This window comes from Pelodiscus sinensis, chromosome 13 (assembly GCF_052426305.1).
Source record: "Pelodiscus sinensis isolate ZL-2025 chromosome 13, ASM5242630v1, whole genome shotgun sequence".
NCBI classification, from domain to species: domain Eukaryota; kingdom Metazoa; phylum Chordata; order Testudines; family Trionychidae; genus Pelodiscus; species Pelodiscus sinensis.
This window is the reverse complement of record NC_143064.1, coordinates 8,330,277-8,349,913: the sequence shown is the minus strand read 5'-3', so window position 1 is coordinate 8,349,913 and position 19,637 is coordinate 8,330,277. Positions and strand designations below refer to the sequence as shown.

Genomic DNA, 19,637 nt, shown 5'->3' with positions numbered 1-19,637 from the left:
GGCATTCCAGCCTGGGGCTTACTTGGCCAGAGCCTCCCCAGCCTACCATGTCTGCCTCTGGCAGCCCCTAGTAGCTTCAGGCCTTGTAGCCTGGGGCTTACTTGGCCAAAGCCTCCCCAATCCTGCTCTCTCTCCAGGAAGCCTCTCGCTTCCCTGGCAGTCAGGTCCCTACTGCTCTCCAGCCAGAGCAGCAGTTAACTCTCTTCTCCTCCCTCCAGGAGTCCCTCTTTATATAGTCCCCAGCTGGGCCCTCATTAGCCCAGCTGCCTCAGCTGGGCTTCACTCTGTTCTTCCCTTACTCTTCACTCTCAGCCCTTTAAAGGGCCAGTGCAGGGCAAATGCCCTGTCACAGGTCCCTTAGACTATGTGCTAATTACATATGTGAAAATACCTATTCAAGCTTGTATTTAGCTGTGACATGCCGCGTACCTTTCCCAGACTGGAGGAGCTCGCTGTCGCTTGAACGCTTGTCGGTCTCACCAACAGGAGTGGGTGCCCATAAAAGGTATCACCTTGCCCAGCTTGTCTTTACAGTCTCAGACGCAGACATTGAGAAGTTAAAGCTACTGGATACATGGAGCTACTTGTGCGCATTGCGAATGAACTGAGACTTATGGTAGGATAGAAAGGTGGATTGGAAACAGGGCTGCTGATGGGCGGGATGAGGGGCAGAGGAGACAGTCACCCTGGGGCCTGGCAACTGAAAAGGGCCTAGAGCTCCAGGTTGCTGCTACCGTGACAGTCCCAGGCCCTTGAATTTGTATCCAAAGCTCAGTATGGCACTGTCCAGGGCTAGCTACCCTGAGGCCCTGCTCCTTCTGGGGAACTCAGAGCTAGAGTTCCCAGATACTTTAAAAAATATATCGAACGTAGCGGGGAAAAAATTGGTTGAGCAAAAATACGAGGGACCAAAGTCGTTGGGAAAAAAAACAGCACAAAAGAAAGAGGCACTGCACCTTTAAATCCACACACTCACCGCCCTCCCCCTCTCCCCAGACGCGGCAGAAGGGGAATGTCCCAAGTGGCCTTGCATCCGAGAAAAACAGAAAATACGAGACATTTTATATGTCCAGTATTTTCTGGGTTTTTTTACCAGACGGAGGCCGCAAATGCCAGACACCTGGCAACCCTACCCAGAGCCAAGCCCCCCCCCACACACACACATGTTGTCCAGGGCACAGCAAAGTCTGTCACCTGCCTTGATTGGGAAACTGGCGTAGGGAAACAGAGAAGGCATCCATGCATGGGGCTGGGTTTGGAAGAACACAAGGAAATGATGAAGAAAGCACAGTCTCTAAAAGAGCGGGCTTGAACTAAAAGAGAATCTCAAAAGTGTTTTTCTGGTCGGTCTTCTGACACGTATTTGAGAGTTGTTGACGTTTCAGGAGGAGGCTCTGATGCCACGTTCTAGCCAGTCCGTGTGTGTAAGAAGGGAGAGCTGCATTTCCACACGTATGCAGGGAAATTCCTGTTCCAGGACTCGCCTTGTGGCAGTGAAAGAGATCTGACTGAATCTTTGCTCTGGGGAAAAAAAGCAGCCTGGGAAAAGCCTCTCAGTGCACATGATACAATGCTGTGTGCTAGCTTCAGTGATTTCTGTTTGGAATCCAGTTTTAATGAAACCCAATAATGGTTCATACAAAATAACTTGGCTTAAATACAAATGGAACATGCAGTATCATTTTTGAACGTTCCTCTACATGCCAAATAAAGTGATCAATGCCCCTGCATTAAGAATGAAACAAATGTGTTTTATTTCAGCATCAAACTGACCCAATAATGAATATGTTATGGGGTCAGTTTGATGCTGAAATCCTTGGGGATTTGAATGGAATAATTTTCAGCATCTTGTAAGGATGTGGATTTTAAACTGGCTGTGCTGGGCTCCACGGCTGAGTGCCCAGGGTAGAACTAAATGTTTCAGTGCTAGTTCTCCAAAACAAATTGTGCCGTTTACTTTTGCCCATTATTGAATTTGGAGATGTTCCTTTTCATTGCTCCAGTATAAGAGCTTTAGAAATTAAATATGCTTCATAATAAGTTACATAGATCCGTCTTGTCATGTGAATAAATACCCAGTCATTGTATTTTGTAAGGAAAAATAAATTGATTATATCTGGCAACGAAAAAGAGGTGGTATAATTTATTGTATAAATGTGCACATGGTAGCCCTGTAGGGTGTTTATAGTTGTGTTTTGTAACTGCAAATTGTAATTATGTTCTTTCTCAGTGCAAACCCTAAGTTTGGGGCTTTCAGAAAAGAAAACAGTCAATATGAGACATGCTTTTTTGCTTGTGTCACTCTGAATGGATGGAACAAATTACCAGATTCCCTTAAACAATTGCCAGTTCTGAATAATTTTCGAAAAGCAGTTGTTTGTTTGTGTGAAGGAACCCTGCCAATGTTTTTTTTTAAATGGCAGAGATGAAATTATACATTGGTATTAGGAACTTTTTAAAGAATTAGCTTTTTATTACTTACTGTGCTTTTGTTTATGTGATACTGTTCTATTGTCAGGATGTGATGCTGGCATATAAAGGGTTCAGTGTGTACTTCCTGTCTCCTGGGAGCAGCATGAAAATTAGATAGGCCATCCCAGGAGATTATTCCAAACAAGTATCATTTGGAATGAAGAAAATAAATGGAATATGACTGTGCCTGTCAGTGGGGTTGGGAACCTGTGGGAGGCATATGCATTAGTGGTGCTAGACCACAGCAAGACTTCATCACTGTGTATTGGGCAATAGAGTCATTAGTTTAGTCATCCAAAATGAGACACAGAAGGACACTGGGGGTGTTGTGGGGGACTTCTGGTACAAGTGACTGAAACGAATCCAAAAATGTGCTGGAGATTTGTATGGATCACATTCATATCTTTAACTCTGGATAGTCCTGTTAACATATTTTGAAAGGGATATTAAATATCCTGCCTGAGTGTTTGAACTAGGGATGTAAACAGGTAACCAGTTAACTGGTTACCGGTAAGCATCACCTTTACTGGGGTAACCAGTGTCTGGCCTGGTCTCAGCAGCCCTCCCGCCCACGTACGGTTGCAAGATGCTTTCACAAAAAATACCAAATATGGCAGTAAAAAGATTGGTTGAGCAAAAAAAAAAAAAAAAAATTGCACACACACAAAAAAGAGTTACTGCGCCTTTAAATCCTCCCACACCCGTCAGATGTATTTTTTTAGGGTTTTTTTTACCAGACTGAGGCCAATACCGGACACCTGGCAACCCCCTCCCACAGCACCAGTGCCACACCCGCTCTTTATTCCTGTGTCCAGTTCCTACCATCAAGTTCCAAGTGTTTACAAATTATGGACATGTTTGGCCTAGCACAGGCCTCAGCTGCAAGGCGTAGCCAGCTCCTTCTGAGCCTACTCTTGTCTTTGCCTCCCCTCCTCCACCCGTTCTCATTTCCTTCCGGGCTTTTTGCTCTTGTTAATGAGCCTGGCAGGTGTGGCCAGCTTCCTTGCCAGTCTTAGCTAATTGCCCAGCCCTAACGCATTTCCCCTGATTGGGGCTGGAGTGGCAGGCGCTGATTAGGATTTCCCCGACAGCACCCTGCTACACTCCCCCATCTTCCTTCTGGCGCATTCCGGGGCCTTCCTTTGAAACCTATGGGGCCAGCCGCTGCCAGAGACAAGACACTGGACTAGTGGGCCCGCTGACAGGGTGGGCCAGAACCTGGTAATTCAAAGGGGTTCAGGGCTCCCAGCCACCACCACTCCTACGGCAGCAGTGTCAGTGACCAGAGCCCCAACCTTTTAAATTGCCGCCAGAACGCCGCACACTCTGTGCAGCTTGAAGGGCTTGGAGGGGCACACTGTGCTCTTCGTGGCGCGGAGGCTGCCCCTTCTGCACGAGGTCCCACCTCATGAGCCTGCGAAGCTGTCGGCAACCCTGTGGGCGAGGACAACCTCAGGCATGCTCCTGCCCCAGCAGGTGATTCTAGCCAACAGGACAGTTCTTGGCATGTGTCAATGTTTTGTCTAGCCAGGCATGACACACAGGCTTACCCAAGCTGTCGGGCCTCGATTGCCCACTCGCTTCTGTGAGCAGAGTGTATGCATCATGCTCTTGGCTTCAAGGAAGGGGGGGTGCCATCTCAGGGATGTCATCTGGTGGCCTCTCGCTAAGACCCTGCAGAGGCCTCAATGTAGAATAGTGATAGAAATGTAGCCGTGTTAGTCTGGTGTAGCTGAAACAAAATACAGGACTATGTAACACTTTAAAGACTAACAAGATGGTTTATTAGGTGAAGAGCTTTCGTGGGCCAGACCCACTTCCTCAGATCAAATAGTGGAAGAAAATAGTCACAACCATATATACCAAAGGATACAATTAAAAAAATGAACACATATGAAAAGGACAAATCAAATTTCAGAACAGAAGGGGGATACGGGGGGGGGGGGGGAAGTAAATGTCTGTGAGCTAATGGTATTAGAGGTGATAATTGGGAAAGCTATCTTTGTAATGGGTAAGATAGCTAGGGTCTTTGTTGAGACCCACGCGTAGAGTGTCAAATTTTAGCATGAATGACAGTTCAGAGGATTCCCTTTCAAGTGCAGATTTAAAAGGCTTCTGAAGCAGGATGCAGGTAATTAAGTCATTGAGACAGTGTCCTTTCTGGTTGAAATGGCAAGAAACTCAATGTTGGCGCTGTGCAGGGTTTTGGCTGGCCAAAGTTACATTGACATGGGGTTCAGCTTCATCATCTCATGCTCAAACGAGGGATGTAAGACTTTCACCGGTTAACAATTTAACCAAAAAGCATCCGCTTATTGGTTTCCATTCTGGTTAAAACTCTTCTGCCCTCCAACTGCCTTCCCTCCCTACTCCAACCTGGCCAAAATTGGTTAACCATGTCACCGCTAGGATGTTTAGCAGTTTCTATGGTTCCTTTTTTTTTTTCATTTTTAAATTTTTTTTACATCCCCAGCACAACCCCCAGATTTACGTGTGGAATCCCAAGGAAAAATTAATGCTCACAAGGGAGGCTGTGGCAGCAAGGCCCAGAGCGGCAGCTGCCTGTGTAGGGATGGCCCACCAGCTTCTGTGAAGCTGGGACAATGTTCCCATCTGTTTCCCCATGCAAGTTCCACGTGGCTTGATCGGCTGTACTAATCAACTTTGCTGATTTAGTTCTGAGAGACTCTCACTGCCCTTCAACGGGAGGCACATAAATAACTTAAACATGAAGGACTGTGGCCAGCTACAAACTCTTTGCTATGTCCCCATTGGGGAGTAGCTCACCTTTCCAAAAGGACCTGATTTAGGACGTCTGCTCCAACTAACGTGGTGTCAGGTATCAGAGGGGTCGCCGTGTTAGTCTGAATCTGCAAAAGTGATGAGGAGTCCTGTGGCACCTTATAGACTAATAGATGTATTGGAGCATACGCTCTGACGAAGTGGGTCTTTGCCCATGAAAGCTTATGCTCCAATACATCTGTTGGTCTATAAGGTGCCACAGGACTCCTCGTCCTTTTTCTCCAACTAAAATTCCTACTGAAGCCAAAGGAAGTTTGGCTTGAGTTAGGAGCACGAGGCTTTGACCCCTCTCTCTCACTCGCCTTTTCCTGTGCTCATTGCCTCCTTACCCTAGGTTCCTAATTGAACTAAGGATGTTAAAAATCAGTTAATTGAATAGTCAATTAACCTCATGAATTCTTATCAGTTAGTCGACTATTCTATATTCCCTGGACAGCCCCTGTCCGGGGGGGAGGGGTCTGAGCTCCTGAACCCAACACAAGCTAGAACTGAGCCAGGCTGCCTGCCCGCCTGGCTCCTAATACACTTTAAAGGCAGAGCCGCAGCAGGAGTAGGTCCAGGACCCAGTGCAAGCCGGGACTGAGCTGGGCTGCTGGCCAGCCTGCTAAAACATTTACTGGCAAGGGGGACGGAATGCGTGTAGTCTATAGCATTAACCGATAAGCGTTTGCTTTTGCTTATCAGTTAATCAGTTAATCGACTACACTATTACGTCCCTAAATTGAATCCAGGGTGGACTTTCTTATATGGACTAGAAATACTAATCTACTTTCTGGAGTGGATTGGAGTTTCAAAATGGCAATGCTGTTGTATATAGTAGTTTCATTATTTCCCCTAAAATAGTTTCCTGAGCTGCAATGTCTTCCCATTGTAATGGAACACTTTTTACTTCCCATACCCAAGATTTGTTAGGGCAATAAATATATCCGTCATGATTTGCTATTTTTATTGCCTCTTCACTGCTCTAAGCAAAGAGGATCAGTGTATTTCAGTTGTAAAAGCTGAAGTGTGAGGGAAATACATTGGAAAGTATGAGGCAAAGGCACGGGGGAGGGGGGGAATAGCTGGACGTTGAAGAGAAAGAGAAAATATTCCTATTGCCATCACTTTCTTTCTGTAAATAATCCTCAAATGTTAGCAAAACAGAAAAGGAAACATATGCTGTAATGTTTATGGCTGACCTCTGGTAGCTCCTAAAACAAATGTCTAAATTCATTTTCCCTGAGTGTGCTTTTTGCCAGCCTTTCTGATCTGTAAATATGGAAAGGTAAAACAAATAAATTTGCATGGGAGGTGATGGTATCTGTCCCATACAACAGCGAAGCCGGGGTACATATTTGTTGTCATGGAAAATAACTACAAGGCGAATGCTTTATTTTTTGGTATATTATGGTCAGGGTGGCATTATTTATTGCTGGCTTTTGAAGAAGAATTTGTGTGCATTTGGATTTTGGAATATCTTTCATTTCACTTTAGAAGACTTTTTGTACAGGAAGAAGATAAATGACTTGCATCATTGCAAATGCGGCCATGTCATTCCTTCCCATAGTGTGGGCTGGTCGTATGCCACCGAGAATGCATTTCTTGAACTGTCTGCATGAGTAAACAGATTTCTACATTAGCGTCTTTACTGAGGAATTTGGCTCTCTCTGTTTGGACATCATTAAAGTTCTTTCCATGGCTATTTTTATGTCTGAGAAACAAATAAACTGCTGTGTCTCTGGTTCCTAGACATTTCTTAAAACACTGAAACATGGTAGCCAAATGCATAACTGTGAGCTTCATTGATCCTGTCCACACTCAGCACTGAGAAAACCCCCTAATACCTCGCTCAGTATGTTTTGGGCTCAGGATTCCCTGGAGTAGGCTTTTCTTGGGTTATTCCAAATTCCTGGTCAGGAATCTGGAAGGGATGTCCCCAAGTAATCACACATTTGTTCATAGGGACTATTTTGCATCTTAAATTTTAAACCCTCCTTGGTCATGTGCATTTCTGTTAGCTTTGAGGTCCAGTTTGCACTGTTTTTTATACCTGAGGAGCCGGGTTTTTTTAGAGGTGGCTGACTGAGATTTTTTTTAGTCCACGTCATGGGGTGGATATGCCCAGCCTTCTCAGAGGCAGGGCGCTGAGCCTGTCAGGCCCTGCAATATGTGCTCCACCTCGTGGGTGCTACAGTTCCAAGTATCCACAGGTCTTGCACTACCCCCTTTCTCCCATCCGAGAGTCTGACCTTGCGGCCCAGTGGTCACCCATCTACAGGGTAGTGGGGCCTGATGGCTGAGTCAGTAGCAGCTCCCAGCAGCGGGACAGTAGTCTGAGTCAATAGCAACAACGGGAGCACCTTGTCACAGGGTGTGGGGTTAGGGCAACCTGGGCCCTCCCACTCCACCGGGTCCCACCTCAGGCCCCTATCAGCAGTGGGCATGTACCACCACTAGCTCAGAGGGGAATCTGCCTGCAACACGCTAGGCTCTCAGAGATCCAGCTCTCCATCCTGGGCTACTTCTCACCCTATTCACAGTAGTCGACATCCACCCCACTCGCTTCCTCCAAACTGGGAGCTTCCCAGGCTGGTCTCTACTGCATGGCCTCTGCTGCAGTGTCCATCTGCTGCTCCTCCTCCTCCTGAGCTCTGGCAGCAGCTCCTTCCACTGCAGTGGTCAGCTATGACTGAGCTGCTCCACTGGCCTTTATACTGGTCCTCCAGTTGGAGCAAGCCCAGCAGGGCTGGCTTCCTTGGGCCAGTAGGCCTGGTTAACCCCCTTGCAGGCCCCATCACAGTCCAGCATGTCCAGCATATACAGAATTTAGTTGCTGCTCTAGAGTTACTAAATAGGTCAACTTCCTAGCAGAGAGAAAGTGGTTAGGACTATGCAAATGCAAAAGCCACCCAGGTATTGAGAATCTGTTCACACTTTCTATTAGGGTTCCATTGATGAGCGTTTATAAAGGGCTAATCGATCATTAATAGATGGTATAATAAATGGTGTATTGATTGTGACAGTCCAAAAAGTCAACAGGTTGCTGGTACCATATCTTTGAACCATCTATAATATGCTTTGGAGTGCTCATAGCCGTCTTTAAAACATAGTATTCAGGTTTGATAACATCTATGAGTCTTTTAGTAACCCTTTTTTAAACTATTTATCAATGGAAGCTTAATATCAATAGTAGGCAAGAAATTGAAGGAAGTTTAGAGCTACCGAACTAATTGAGGAGCTGAAGGGATTTATGGAAGCAGAAAGGTTGACAAAAGAGTTATGGTTCTGTGCAGTCCTTGCCAACTTCTGTGCCAGCAGTAATTTCTGAGCAGATTGGAAATCCAGCTTCAGTGGAAAGTATCGTCTCCCTATCTACACCCTTCTTCATGCTTAATGCTGCCCTCTAAAATCAAGTCTTTACTCCGTGGGAGATTGTTGCTGCTGAGATCGATCTTCCAAAGTTCGAGTTAGTGGGTCTAGTAAAGTCCCACTAAATCAAACTCAGAGGGTGCCCCCATCTGTGGCTGGTACTCCTGCTCCTGCAAGAAGTAAGGGAAGTCACCGGGAGCGTTTGCTCCTATCAGCCTCCTGCTATGGGGACAGCAGGGAAACTCGAATAAAAGGTACGACTCCAGCTATGTAATTAAGTAGGGATGTTAAATTTAGATTAATTAACTAATCAAATAGTTGATGGGATTTCCATTGACTATTCGATTGATCTATAAGGGCACCGCCACCTTTGAGCCCTGGCAGGCTCTTGCTACAGTTAAAAGCTGAAGCCCTTTAGGGCTTTTGTACATTTGAAAAGCTGAGGCACTTCAGGGAACCCCCAGTGGCCCTGCACTCCCAGCAGCTCCTCAGTCTTTCAAATGTACAAGAGCCCCAGTGGGGCGCTTGTACGTTTCAGAAGCACCCCTCGCTGGCCCCACACTCCCTGCAGCACCTGATCTTTGAAGCGTACAGGAGCCTTGGCGCGGCTCTTGTACATTTCAAAAGGAAGCCCTGCAGGGAGGGCGGGGCCATCGAGGACTCAACCTTTGAAATGTACAAGAGCCCCAGTGGGAGCATGGGACCAGAGGGGGACTCTGCACTGGCCCCACCCTCCCTGCAGGGCTTCTGCTTTTGAAAAGTACAAGAGCCCCCCTTTCAAAAGCAGAATCGCAGCAGAAGCGGCGCAAGTGGAGACGGCTTCAGTCCCCGCTCGCACTCTTTCCGCTGTGCCTCTACCTCCCCTGCCCCCCGCAGAGACGGTGCTTACCTCCCTATAATTAACATAGCTGCAGTTGTGCATCTTGATTTGACCTTCCCTTTTAGGGTAGACCTGACCTAAAACTGCAGACCAGCTACTACATGGGGTGGCAATGGGACCTTTTGGGGCACTGGGCCGAGGAGAAAATACAACAGAGTTGCTGCATTTCCATGACTGCATTTCTGTAGATTTTTCAGTGACACCAAATAGCAAAGGCAGGATTTGGCCCAGTGAGATCTACTGTGCGATGAAATCATCCTTCCAAGGAAAAAGCAGATGCTCCATCTCTCTTGAGATATTTCAAATTAGACTGGACAAGGAGGTGTAGGGGTCGGCGTAGGAAATGAAGACACGCTTCCCGGCGATGGATACTAGCAGCTGTCCTCCAGCATGATTTCTGTGGTCCTATATCAGCACTTTTGCCTACATTTAAAACAAGAACAAAACACACGTCCATGCCACAGCAACAGTTTATTTTGAAAAAGAGGAAATTGGGGGAGAATTGAAATAGGGGGAAAGGAACTAAACTTTGAAAGAGGCAATTAACTTGAGGGTCTGGTTTTGCAAAATTATTTTTCCATCTGCCTCCTTTCCCCTGGGCTCAACTCTCCAGCTCAGATCTGCTTTGCAGGAGCACACAAATCCCATTGCACTCCGAGTTCTCCCTTTCCATGTGAGCTCTGATTTGGCCAGTCTCTCTCCAGCTCTTAAAAGCGTTCCGTCAGGAAAAAACAGTGATTCATTAGACCCCCTTCTGCATTTGTACTTCTCAGTTACTTACCTGAGGGCTTTTACAGCTAGAAAAAAAAGCGGATTTAGTTGAAGAAACGAGCGTGCCTAGTCCTAATAAATAAAACACATGGTGTCGATTAAAACAATGTTTAAATAATTTTCAGAAAGGAGGACGCTTGATGTTGCTACATCAGTGGACCACAGTGATTTCTAAGCCAATCCGCTGCGCAGCTTTATATTCCTATTTAATCTGCAGGTCTATAAAAATATATATGCATACTTACCATAGCAGTCATATGCCCAATCCATCAGTTAACATGATTTTGGAATTATTTTAAGTCCAAACCATGTGAAAATAAATCCTACCTTGATTTTGTGGACTTACTCTACTTCCATTATATTCCACTTTACAACATTTCATATGCTCAGTTTTATTGTTGTTGCTTTCAGGAATTTCTAAATGCTTCCAAATTTGGATTTATTAAATTTTTGAACTTTCCCTGGAAAATGAAACGGTGCAATTCCTTGCTCTCAGTGCTGGCATATATCAAATTTCGCAAGCTAAAGAGAGGTGCGTCGTGCCAGTACGTGGGAGGTGGACCACCAAGTGAAAATATGGTGTTACAAGGTATAATGTTGATGATTCAGTGGGGAAGCATTCTTGCCTCTAAGGCCACTATTCTGCAAAGATTTGTGCATGTGCTTATGCTACTGAAGTGAGTAGTCCCATTGGGTGTAGCGGGATTTACTTGGGATTTACTCATGAGAATAGTTAAGCATATGTATCAGTTTTTGCAGGAGCTAGGCTTGTGGTTCAGATCCTGCACTGAGAACAGTGGAAGTGCGTAAGTACACCCATGTGAAGGTCTCTTACTTCAGTAAGACTCTGTGTGCATGTAGGGTGTACTCTGGCAGTTCTCAGTGCAATACAGTGCCCAGGTCTACTCACCAATGTCAGACTTGCATATTGTTAATGAGAGTGCTAGAGGATATGGGGTTTTTTTCCATGAGATGTATAGAGTCCTGCAAATCCACGGATATCTGCTTTATATCTGCAGGTGTCTGCAACCACGGATGTGAATGCAAATATCTGCAGCTCATTTTTTGTAGATAAAGATGTGGATGCAGATGCAAATTTTGTATTGAGAACCCTACACATTTGTGGATATCCACTTTATATCCATGAATATCTGCATCTGCGGATGTGGATAACCATGGATCATTTTTACGGATGCGGGTACCAATACTGCGCAGGGCTCTAGAGATGTAAAGTTCAGGCCTTCTCAGTTTGCAATCTGCAAAGGTCTTTTTAACAAGGCTGCCAGTGTATCTGTCCTGGGTTTATTAGTACATTAGATAATTACATTCCTCCTGCTTACATGCCCCATCACATCCTGACTAACGTGGTGTTCTTCTTCGCTTCCTGACATTAACACTGTTGTATAATTTTGAATGTGTTATCACAGTAGCTGACGTGTGCTGTCCCCCAGATGTATTTCCACTTGTAATTAAGGTTGTGTTACAACTTTTGCTTAACGGTTGACCTTTCCAAGTCCTTTAAATCTTAGTTGGATTCCATTGAAAGTTGAAGGATGCCCAGTAGGCTGAGGGGTGCACATTGAGCTCACTTCAGCTTGGGGATATTGAGAGATAAGCCCCCTAAAATAGCTATTGTTCATAATTGTTTTTCATTGCAGAGCTACAGATCAAACAATTAATATTATGTGGTCGCCCTCTGTTGAGTTTTACCCACCTGCCAATACAGAAAAATGCCTAGACTTCCACTTCCGCCATTTTGTGTGCTTTATATCTCCGCTCTTATATGTCCCCTAAAAGCTGAATGATTACTCCAATTACTTTGTCTTTGGGGTGTCTTGTGAAGGTTTGAGATAGTCTTGGTGAGCCAAATTTGGGATTATGTGACCAATGTGTCCCAAGTTACTGGTCTCCCGCCAAAATTTTTTTTTCTGCTGCCTTGTACCAGCTGAGGGCAGCTGGAAGTGGAGCCCTGCCAATGACTGGGGCAGCACACTGGCTGGGCAGGAGGGGAGCCCTGGAAGAGCTGGAGGCTTAACCTCCCCTGGTCCGGCAAACTCCCTCCTTCGGAACCGCTCAGGTCCTGAGGGTGCCGGACCAGGGAGGTGCAACCTGTACTATAGTCTCCCTTCCATCATTTTCTTGCTATTGAGGGGTTGCACCACAAAATGACCCTCTTCAGCCCTCCCTGGCTCCCCAATTGTCTGCCCCAACAGTGACCCTAATATAGAACAGAACAGTATGGGGGCCTCTCTGACTTCTCCCCGCTGGTCCCCTAGGGACATTTTCTCATCCTTGCTACGCTCCTCCCCATATGCAGGCACTTCCTTTGCTCTCTGTCCACTGAATACTCCCCCACCCCATGTTCTTTCTCACCTCTGCCTGAATGGTGCAAAGAGAGCAGAGTATCCCCTCTGTGTAGGGAGTGGTTTCGTTTACTCTTCCTTCCTTCAATGCTGCTTGACATGTAATCTGTGGAAGGGCAATTAGAGAAGTAAGAGTATTTACTGGCGGCTTCTACAATGAAAGTATCTTCGCAGCTGAGTGCACCCCTCCTCATGTTTTCATTGGCTGGGCCTAGTACCCTCAGGTGGGACTGGTTGTGATGGATGGTTCACCACATTGACCTTTAACAAGGTCTTCTTTCTTTTCTACTTGTGGCGTGTCAGCAAGGGCTGCCACAGAAACAAAGCAGCTGCAGCTTGTAAGATTTGGTGTGATCCTCCCTAGGTTTTTCAGAGCAGAGGAAAGCCACAAACACCTGTGCTCAGGCAACAAAGCCAGTAACATCGCTGTCATGTGCAGAACTTCATAGATGAGACACTCTTTCCCTTCTGTTTGTCATGAAAGCATCGCGTCTGAGCTTTGAAAGTAAAGAAAAACAATGAGACAAAGATACAACAGATCACCAGACACATGTATTACCTGTCTGAATAGTCATCATGTTGCAAACAAAAGATGAGAGAGGATAGAACAGTACCTGAAATGGAAAGCTCTCATTGCAGGGGCATGTGCAAGCTTTGCCTCAAACCGCACCTCTTGCAATTGAACCAATCTGGTCTGGCAACATCTATGGTCTGGCATGATTTTAGTTAGATGGATGTACGCTTATTGTGGGTGTGGCAAGTCTCCCGTGGTCTCATAAAGTTTGTTCACAGCCACCAGTCCTGGCACTGAGAGTGTGTCTAAACTACACCCCTCTGCTGACAGAGGGATGTAGATTAGGCACATCACTATTGCAAATGAAGCGGGGATTTAAATATCCCATGCTTCATTTGCATAAAAATGGCCGACGCTTTTTGCCGATGTGGCACTTTACTGGCAAAAAGCAGCAGTCTAGACGGGGATTGGTCGACAAGGAAAGGCTTTTCCGACCGATCCTGTAAACCTCTGTACTTTGATTCTCCATCTGTAAAATGAAGATAATAAAACTGTCCTAATTCCCAGGCGGATGAGGCTAAAAGACTGAGACTTGGTCAGATGCGAAGATCATGGTGGCTGTTACATGTTCCTAAGATAAAGGCGAGCGAACTGCTAACCTGCTGGGCCAACTCAGTTCATTGTTGAACACAGCCAGGCTGGAAAACGGGCAGCTGCCTGGGGCCCATTGATTTAAGAGGGCCCAGGGCTCCCAGCCGTCACCACGGCTACAGTGGCAATGACAATAGTGCTGAATGGCTGGCAGAGGGGGTGTGGCCCCAGCCCTGCCCTTTCTGCCTGAAGCCACGCCCCTTCACCACCACTCCCCGCCTTGCCCAGGGCCCGACAAAATCTGTTGACCACCCCAGATGCAGCTGAAATTTTTACTGGTGGGACTAGTAGCATTAAAGTATCTTTTGCTTCCTGAGACTATGCAATTTGCTGTATAATTAGGGAGCTCATCTACGAGGTAAGGACTTGTGATACCTTCTGAGCAAGGCTGACCCTCACCTTCTACGAGTTACGTGATGCTGGCTTTGTTGATCAATCCAGGGTATTATGGCCAACTCCAGGGAAAATTCTTGTTCTTTCTTTCTGTTTTATTTTTTCTTGAAGGAATGACTTCTCAAAAGCATACTTTTCTCCCACTAGGAGATGACCCATTCCTGGCCTCCACCTCTGACTGCTATTCACACTCCTGGCAAAGCTGAGCAGACCAAGTTTTCTATCCCAAGCAAGGTGCAGGTAGGTTATTAATCATTATTCATTCAGATACGAGTGATTTTCATTCAACACTGTGGCCCGTATCCTCAAGTATTTTTAGACTCCTCCCGTTCATTGAAAACAGATTTAGGAGCCTAAATAAGGCCAATCTTGGGATCTGGAACATCTCTTAATATGAATTTCAAATCAGCCAGTTATTGATATTGTTCAGAACTTCAGAAGTTACGGTAAAGGATTAAAGGAAGGTAAAACTTATCTGTGATTTCTAATGAATTTACAAGGTATTTTTTATTCTGTTGTTTGTGTAACACACTGGCCAAGTGTATCTTTGTCCTCACAGATACCTCACAGGAAACCAATAAAGTAGTAGATGGTCTGTTCCAGGTCCACAGTTAAAGAGGGGCTGGGACTTTATTTCCAGGAACAGAGGCTTATTCTTTTAGATCCCAAAGTTCTCGATTCAGTCCCTGCAAATGATCCAACTCTGGGTATTGCTGCAAGTGCTGACTGATGTGGAGATTTGAACTGCTGAAGACCTTCAACACTTGCGCTATGTCTACACTGCAGGCTTCTTGCAGAAGAACTTTTTGCGAAAGAGATCTTCCACAAAAAGTTCTTGTGCAAGAGCACGTCCACACTGCCATGTGCTTTTGTGCAAGAAAGCTCTGATGGCCATTTACAGAATGGCCATCAGAGCACCTGTGCTTTTTCCAATAGGGGTTTGCGTAAGAAACCCCTGTTGTCCGTCCACACACGCCTTTTTGCGCAAGAGCTCTTGCGCAAAGAGGCTTATTCCTTGTAGAAAGAGGAATAACTCTTGCTCAAAAAGCCCTGTCTTGTGATGATCTACTGTACTTTTTCTTGCGCAAAAACACGCTTGTAGCGTGGACGCTCCGTGAGTTTTTACTCAAAAACAGCTGGTTTTGTGCAAAAACTCTGCAGTGTGGATGTAGCCGTGGAGTCATACTTCCTTGAGGGAGCTGGAAATGGTACCCCACAGTGTGGGGTTTTGTTCTTCCCTTCACATGCTGGATCATGTCAAGAGATGTCTGAGGCTGCTAAGACTTAGAAGACAATAGAAAAATGGTTCTTTCTAGGAATGTCAATGTGTAGACCAACTACACGGTTAACTGATAAGCCTGGGCTTATCCGTTAACCCTGTCTGATAGAGAAAGCAAAGGGCTGCTCGGCTCACTGGCTCCCAGCCCCACCTCTGGGGGCTATCGAATATTTGTGTAACTGCTAAAATGTAATGCGATTACACGACTGTTCAGTTACCTATCTAACATCCCTAGTTCTCTTACTGCACAGTAAAGCCTTTTGTAATCATGTACTATTTCTGACATTTACAATCAGTTTTTCCTTCACCAATTTTTTCCAGTTGTCACTGTTTGCCAGGGATTCTCCCACTCCAAACCCTGCTCTCGTGTTGGCTGAAGCTAGTGTAAAACTAATGTGGGTATTTCTCTTAAACAATCAAACAAAAAAACCCAACTACCAGCCAGTGTTTCCTCTTTCTTTTTTTCCATCCGTGTGGAGAATAAATTTTACGTGCCCAAGGCATGGGCAGATGTGCACCACCAGTAGAAAACATGCTGGTGTGGATGCTCTGCTAATCATCTGGGCAGCATTTAAATTTCTCCTAGATGACTGCTCAGGTGTTCAGTTTACAGGGAACACTGCTACTATCCCAAATTCCAGCAAAACATCTTTGTTCTACTCCATTCCTGACAATGACAATGCCTTTAAGCAGTGCTGCATTAAACATTAAAGGCTAGATTCAGATGTGGGTACAATTCCTAAGTAAGCTGAAAGCTACGCTCATTTCTATTACTATAAATCTGTTTAAACTCCACTGAATCCATTAGATCAATTTGAATTCATACTTGTTAGGGACCTAAAATCCCATTTAATTGGTTAAACAGTTAAACATAAAGTTAAACTAGTTAACCGATTATACGATGGGGGGGGCTGGAGCACCTTGTCTGGAGTACCCCCACCTACAACACACACAAAGTTGGGCCCACCACTGTAACCAGTGAGCCTCACCTGTTAAGGGGTGAAGCTTACTGGTTAACCATTTAACATCCCTAATATCTGTATGAGAAAGCACTGAGTATGGTGCATTGGAAGTTGTGTCTTCTTATAATTAGAGCAGGACTAAATTCTGTGTGGTATTTTTCTGGGCCCTGCAATAATGGGGCCATATACTACTCTCCATCACTCATTTCAATTAGAGTTTTGCATGAGAAAATCTTATACTCTGAGACCCATTTAAAAATATCTATAGGCTAATGACAGATTTTCTTACAGTGCTTAAAGTCCACATCAATAATTTTTAGGGAGGTTCAGTGCTGGGCTTAAAATTGTTGCCCATATTAATTTAACGTGAAATATAAATTAGGGCTTTTAAAAAAATCATACCTTAGGAAACTAGCAAGAATAAGGGTGTTTATAGGTTAGCTCACTTTACTGTGAAAAATACAGCAGAAGATTGCCTGCTCAGAACATCCCACTCAATCAGTTAGAAATAGCCAAATTGATAGGTTTTAGAGATAAAATAGATAAGAACATCTAGCCCTATAAACCTACAGGAGGCCTTATTATAGGTCTTCATCTTAAATAAAATATTAAGTCTCCCTATTTGTAAAATAACGTAATTGAAAAGGCAGAACTTATCAAAATGTATTTATCCCTCTGCCACTCAAATTCAAAGTGTTGTGTTTACTCAGGAAGGCATGATTTACCTCACAAGGGGCTAACTAGGGGTACGTCTAAACTACATGGCTCCGTTGATGGAGCCATGTAGATTTGTTTTTTTGGCAAAGGCAAATGAAGCCACGATTTAAATGATCGCGGCTTCATTTAAATTTACATGGCTGCCGCGCTGAGCCGACAAACAGCTGATCAGCTGTTTGTCGGCTCAGCGCGCTAGTCTGGACGCTCCCCTGCCGACATCAAAGCCCTTTGTCGGCAGCCCCGGTAAACCTCATCCCACGAGGAATAACGGGGCTGCTGACAAAGGGCTTTGATGTCGGCTCAGGAGCGTGCAGACTAGCGCGCTGAGCCGACAAACAGCTGATCAGCTGTTTGTCGGCTCAGCGCGGCAGCCATGTAAATTTAAATGAAGCTGCGATCATTTAAATCACGGCTTCATTTGCCTTTGCCTATCTGTCTAATCTACATGGCGCCATCGATGGAGCCATGTAGTCTAGACACAGCCTAACAGTGCAGCAGAATATTAAGAACTAATAATGCCCTGAGAGAAAGCGTGGCAAGGGCTCTAATGACTTTAACATCCTATGGAACTAAGACTTTTAACGAAGTAAGGCCTGTCTATCCGACTGGATTGTAAATAATGGCTTAATTTAAAATAATCAAAATCTACCAGGGCCTATTTGGGATGAAGACTGATTTGACATCAGGTTATACCTCACTGATGATTGTAAAGCCAAGGGAAGAATAAAGCTAGAAAAGAATGTGACATTAAGAACGTTACTATACATTACTGAGAGTCAGGGATAAGCACATTGTTTGCAAAATGCTGATGTAAAGTTAGTGCAGCTTCATTGACTTCGCTGGAGCATCGCTGCTTTGCACCAGCTGAAAATCTTACTCGTGTGTCTTTGTCAAGCATACATAAGATAGCACTCAAAAACATCTTGAACTTCAGTTTTTGGTAATGGCATTTTAAGCAAGTGGGGTCAAAAGAAGAAGAACTCTGCTGAACTTAATGCATAGTTATTTGAAAACTAAAGGCCAAATTCAGCCCATGCAAATGCTTCCCATTATTTTAAATGGGAACCACATGTACACATCTGTGGGTAAGACTTTAAAGGGCAGGATCATCAGCTGATGTAAACTGATAGGTGGATTCCACACTGGAACTGAGTAAGTGAACACCAGTTGGCCCTAAAGTAGCCTAAGCTCTGAGCAGTACAAGTGCAATTCAGTAGTATTCTTATGTACAGGTAATACCATTTTTAAATGTTTAGTGTTCTCCTTTTGGGCACATGCTCCTGTGTATTTTCCTTCTCTGTTTATGATATGCTAGTGGCTTAGTCTAACAAGAGAAGATGTGTCTACTTTCTTCATTCTTTCATTGAACTAATACTGTCATTTTTGTATTCTTCACTGTAGGATTCCCAGCACCCGACTTCAGGATACAATGTTCAAAGTAGGTCCTTATTGTTCTTAATCCAAACAATCAAGATTGGTTGGTTGTTCTGTTTGTTTTTGTTTTTCCTGCTTAACATCATGAAAGCAAGGGATGAAACATTAATTTCTATGGTGCTAAAGCCAATCAGTTCCATTTTTGATCACATATTATGCATTGTGGCATATTGTGACACCAAGGATAATTAAGTGGGTTGACACTAAGTGGTATGGTAATCTTTTGACATGCGCAAATATGTTTCCTTTGTATACAGAATGGAGTGATCCAGCAGGGAAAGTTGCCACCAAGTCAGTGCCACAAAAGTCGTAAGTAGTGCTACTTCCAGCTTTATATTTTGTTTGAAATTTATCTTAAGGAATGAGCTTAGTTCTCCAAAGGTAACTGAATGCCGCTTACATACAATCTTGTCCTGACATTCTGGTGTTCTCTATAGTGCTTTAAAATTAGCCATAAACCAGTTTTATGTCTTCTGAGCTTATTACTGTTTCTTCCTCTTAAGCATTAGCTAACAGAAGTATGTATAAAAGATGAGTTTATTAAGCAAAATTAATGCCAGTTTTATTTGTACAGCTTGCCAGAATTAAATCACTTTTAATTTGTCATCAGATACTAAGCTTCTTACAACAGAAAATGCAACCTGATGAATAGCTGATGCTAGAATTTGAGCATTTATTTACTGAAGGAGAGTGAAATACATTATACAATAGGCTTATTCAAGCTGGCATTGAAAAAAGAGGTCTTGAAATTTATACGCATTGGCACAATTGACAGTCACATGCATAAAGAAACACATGGATGATCTAAAAATACGGAAGACTTAATTTTTCACTGAGTTACCTCTTTTGTCCATTTTGCTGTGCTAGTGTTAAACTGGAGTAAGGCAGCAGTGACTTGAGTCCACACTATTTTGTACACTAACCCATGATCTCAAAGTGCTTTACAAACATAAATGAATTAACAACTTAGTAAAGTTGGTTCCTGTTATACATACCACTTTAAATGTGAGCAAACTTTGGTTTGGATCTGGCCTCAATTCACAGCTGC

At 44.4% G+C, this 19,637-nt stretch overlaps 1 protein-coding gene across 4 annotated transcripts in view; it reads left to right on the top strand.

The window, feature by feature from the left end:
* The window catches only part of AFF2 (ALF transcription elongation factor 2), a 463,868-nt gene that overhangs the window by 272,437 nt on the left and 171,794 nt on the right, over nucleotides 1–19,637 (top strand). For all 4 annotated transcript variants that reach the window (XM_075941078.2, XM_075941079.2, XM_075941077.2 and 1 more), the window contains 3 exons: nucleotides 14,345–14,437; nucleotides 18,557–18,593; nucleotides 18,847–18,898. In XM_075941078.2, the coding sequence (XP_075797193.2) occupies nucleotides 14,345–14,437; nucleotides 18,557–18,593; nucleotides 18,847–18,898 (182 nt within the window). The remainder of the gene's footprint in view (nucleotides 1–14,344; nucleotides 14,438–18,556; nucleotides 18,594–18,846; nucleotides 18,899–19,637) is intronic.